This window comes from Charadrius vociferus, unplaced genomic scaffold (genome assembly GCF_000708025.1).
Source record: "Charadrius vociferus isolate BGI_N301 unplaced genomic scaffold, ASM70802v2 scaffold118, whole genome shotgun sequence".
NCBI classification, from domain to species: domain Eukaryota; kingdom Metazoa; phylum Chordata; class Aves; order Charadriiformes; family Charadriidae; genus Charadrius; species Charadrius vociferus.
The window spans coordinates 1,061,268-1,064,482 of record NW_009649846.1 but is presented as its reverse complement, the minus strand read 5'-3'; the positions used below and the strand labels follow the sequence as shown (position 1 = coordinate 1,064,482).

Here is a 3,215-nt window from a genome sequence, read left to right as displayed (position 1 = left end):
TAGCCACGAATATTGCTGTCATCAGAGGCTTCTTCTCTGGCTAGTCCCTCTGGAGGAACAACGTATGCAACAGGAACTCACGTTGGAGAGTGGAACAACAGCAGAAGTGGGGTCTGCTTCTGCTGGAAACTTCCACCCTCTCTATGCTCGCACCTCCTAAAGATACACCTGAGCAGCTGGGAGCTGTGTCTGCACAAGTCCATGGGACGATGGGACTGCATGCAGTTTTGCTGCCATTCCCCTGCCCCTAGTACAAGAAAGACATGAATACACTGGAGTGAGTTCAGCAAAGGCCACACAAGATGGTTAGCAGCTGGAGCACTTGCCCTGTGAGAAGGGGTTGCCACCCTTTACGTAGACACCTACGCTTAATGCATGTCCCAGAGCAAAATGTAATGGCTTCCAGTGCACTTCCCTTAGCCCAAGTAGGACTGTGAGGAGAGAAGGAAAGAGAGGAAGAGGAAGCAAGTGAGGACCTCCACAGGGTGAAGGACACTGAGACCCCTCCACCTCCATTTTGCCTCAGCCCCTTCAGAGGTTTCTACCCCTTCCAATCCACCAGTCCTCCTCCCACATCACTTTCCCCAAGACCTTCCTTGCAGCATTGCCAGGACCCTCCTCAAAACCACAGCACCCCCTTGGGGAGTGGTCCCAGCTCTGCCCCTTTCCCTTCCTTCACATCCACAAGTTTTCATAGCCCTGCAAGCCCCCTGGCCAGCGCAAACCAGTGACAGCCCTTCTGCCTGACAAGGGTGGCCCCATCACTGTGGGACAGGCAGTCAACAGGAGCAGCACATAGCAACAAGTAGCACTCCCCATGTGGTTTGTTGACACTCCCCAAGGACTCCCACCCACTCTCCTGGCTCATAAATTCCCCTGTGCCACCACCTTCACACAGCGAGGTGGCAGCAAGTCCCCCATGATGCAGCTGCTTATCCCAACCATCCTCTGCCTGCTGGGCTCCTGCTGCCTCCGGGCCACGGAGGCACGAAAGTATGAGTCCACCCTCACGGTGCCCAACGGAGGTCCCTGGGGCTCTTGGGGACACCAACAGTTTTGCCCCAGCGGCTATGCTAAAGGATTTGAAGTGAAGGTAAGGTTTCAAACCTTCTTTGGGGTGGGAAATAACCCTGCAGTGAAATTATGTTATTTTTTTTTGGTCTTAGCAGGGCTGGCCACAATACTTTGTCCCATTGCAGCAGTTTGCATTGTATCTGCATCGCTCGTGCAGGCTTACCAGCAAGAAATCTCTAGCATAGAGTGGCTGTCCAGGCTCTCTGCCAGTGAGCTATTTATTAGCAGAGGAGTCTATGGGGTAAGAAAAGACCTGGGGTCCGTATTGCAAAGCCTATTCCTAAGGGGCTGGGACAACTCCCACCTGCCAGCACTCCAGCTCTGGGTGTCACAGCACATGGTGAGAGGGTGGGAATGTCCTGGGACAACAGCCACCAAGAGTTTCTGTGTCCAAAGCCTCTGCTTCACAGTTTGGAGAAAGAGCGGAGGTGGGCAACAGCAAAAAGGGCTCCCTGAGAAATGCCATGGAGCTGCCTCACAGTCCTGCTCATCAGCACTGCCTGCGTCTGGCTCTGTCCCCGAAGCCTCCTACCACCCCTCATCACTAGGGCTCACCTCATCTCTTCTTTTAAAAGGGGGAGGGTGCTGACCTCTCCCATTTTCTTCCCCTATTCTAAGGTGGAGTCCTACCAGGGATTTTGGCTGTTTGGTGACGACACAGCTCTGAATGGCATCCGCCTGCTCTGCACGGACGGCACCATCATTGAGTCCTCCGTGGGGTGGTGAGTAGTCTTTGTCTTCTCATCCTCTCTCATGGCAGCAGCTTCTGGGGAGCATGAAGGAAAACCAGCATGATGGTTTCTCTATAGGCACCCACATTCCTTGTGAAGGTGGCTCCCCACCCCACCTGAGGAGGTGGGTAAGGTTCCCTAGCCACCAAGTGCGAGCGTCTTATGGTAGAGATCTGGTCCCAGGGAAGGGAACGGCACTTTGAAAGATGAAGGAAAGTTCAAAAATGTAGATCTTAAATTTGTACTTTCTCCTTTTCCTCAAATGTTTACTTTGAAATGGGCGTTGATAGTAAGTAACAGGGACAATGCAAGCAGCTGAAATTCCCAAGGGGTCCTGCAGCAACAGGGTAGCCCAGGGCTGATGGTGGTCAGGCATCTAGGGGGTGATGGGGAAGCAGAGTGAAACAGGTTCTCGTAGAAACCCACCATCCCTGGGTAGGTCCCCTGCCCCAGGACTACCAGGATTCCAGGCAAGTTGCGGTGTTGATTGCAGCACAGCAGAGGCTGAACACGTCTTGGTGAGTTATTTTCTTCTCTGGCAGGTGGGGAAACTGGACCGAGGCCCAGTTCTGCCCCAGCAACAAGCTGGTTTCCTTCTCACTGCGTGTCGAAAAGAAGCGGCACCTGCGTGACAACACGGCAGCCAACAACGTGAGGTTCGCCTGCTCAGATGGGACAAAGCTGGAGGGCTTAGGACTTTCATGGGGTCGCTTCGGCCCATGGAGCAGCAGCTGCACCTCTGGGGCCATCTGTGGGCTCCAGACAAAGGTGGAGGAACCCCAGGGAAAGGGGGACGACACAGCTCTCAACGACGTGAGGGTCTTCTGCTGTGAATAAGCCCCTGACCCCAAATCCCATGCCAGCATCTACAAAGTGATTCACCATTAAACCTTGAATCTGTCCTTGCACAAGGAGCAATGTGCGTTCTTCTCCACCACATTTTGTAAAGGGCAGCCTGTGGCTACAGCACCCAGAGGGTTTCCTCCTGCCCCCATCCAGTGGATGTGGGGTTGATGCAGCTCCTGGCTCCCAGATCCAGCCCTCAGCGAGGCTGAAGATGGGTTACCAGGAGGTGCACACACACACACATACACGGCCAGCTGCCAGCCACTGAAGAACACAGAGAGCAGTGCCTTTACACTGTGCCTACACCTGCATAGACTCACACACACACAGCGCTCACACACACGTGAACAGCACAGGCAGCAGGTACGGTTCCTCTCTGGCTGATCAAGATTGATGTCCACTAGTGAAATATGTACTCACAGATGGAAAATGGGTCTATCCAGTAGCTGCATTCAGCTACTCAGTCTGCCCCAGAGTGGCCTCAGGCTCCGGTTTCCCCAGGCACCGGCACCGGCGCCCTCCGGCCCCTGAGGTTCATGGTGAAACACTCAGGTCTCATGCTGC

The 3,215-nt window shown here is 54.2% G+C and overlaps 1 protein-coding gene across 1 annotated transcript; it reads left to right on the top strand.

Moving 5' to 3' along the window:
• Positions 1 to 919: 919 nt before the first annotated feature.
• LOC104291665 (vitelline membrane outer layer protein 1-like) lies at positions 920 to 2,642 on the top strand. Its single transcript, XM_009890927.1, has 3 exons — positions 920 to 1,093; positions 1,693 to 1,796; positions 2,348 to 2,642. Exons 1-3 carry the CDS (start codon positions 920 to 922, stop codon positions 2,640 to 2,642), a joined length of 573 nt encoding a protein of 190 aa, XP_009889229.1.
• The last annotated feature ends 573 nt before the right edge of the window (positions 2,643 to 3,215 follow it).

What these genes read in the sequence shown, in the direction of transcription:
- LOC104291665 (XM_009890927.1), top strand. Translation starts at nt 920, where the DNA reads ATGATGCAGCTGCTTATCCCAACCATCCTCTGCCTGCTGGGCTCCTGC. An exon ending in CTAAAGGATTTGAAGTGAAG is followed by an intron (nt 1,094 to 1,692) that starts GTAAGGTTTCAA and finishes CCCTATTCTAAG; the next exon opens with GTGGAGTCCTACCAGGGATT. An exon ending in ATTGAGTCCTCCGTGGGGTG is followed by an intron (nt 1,797 to 2,347) that starts GTGAGTAGTCTT and finishes CTTCTCTGGCAG; the next exon opens with GTGGGGAAACTGGACCGAGG.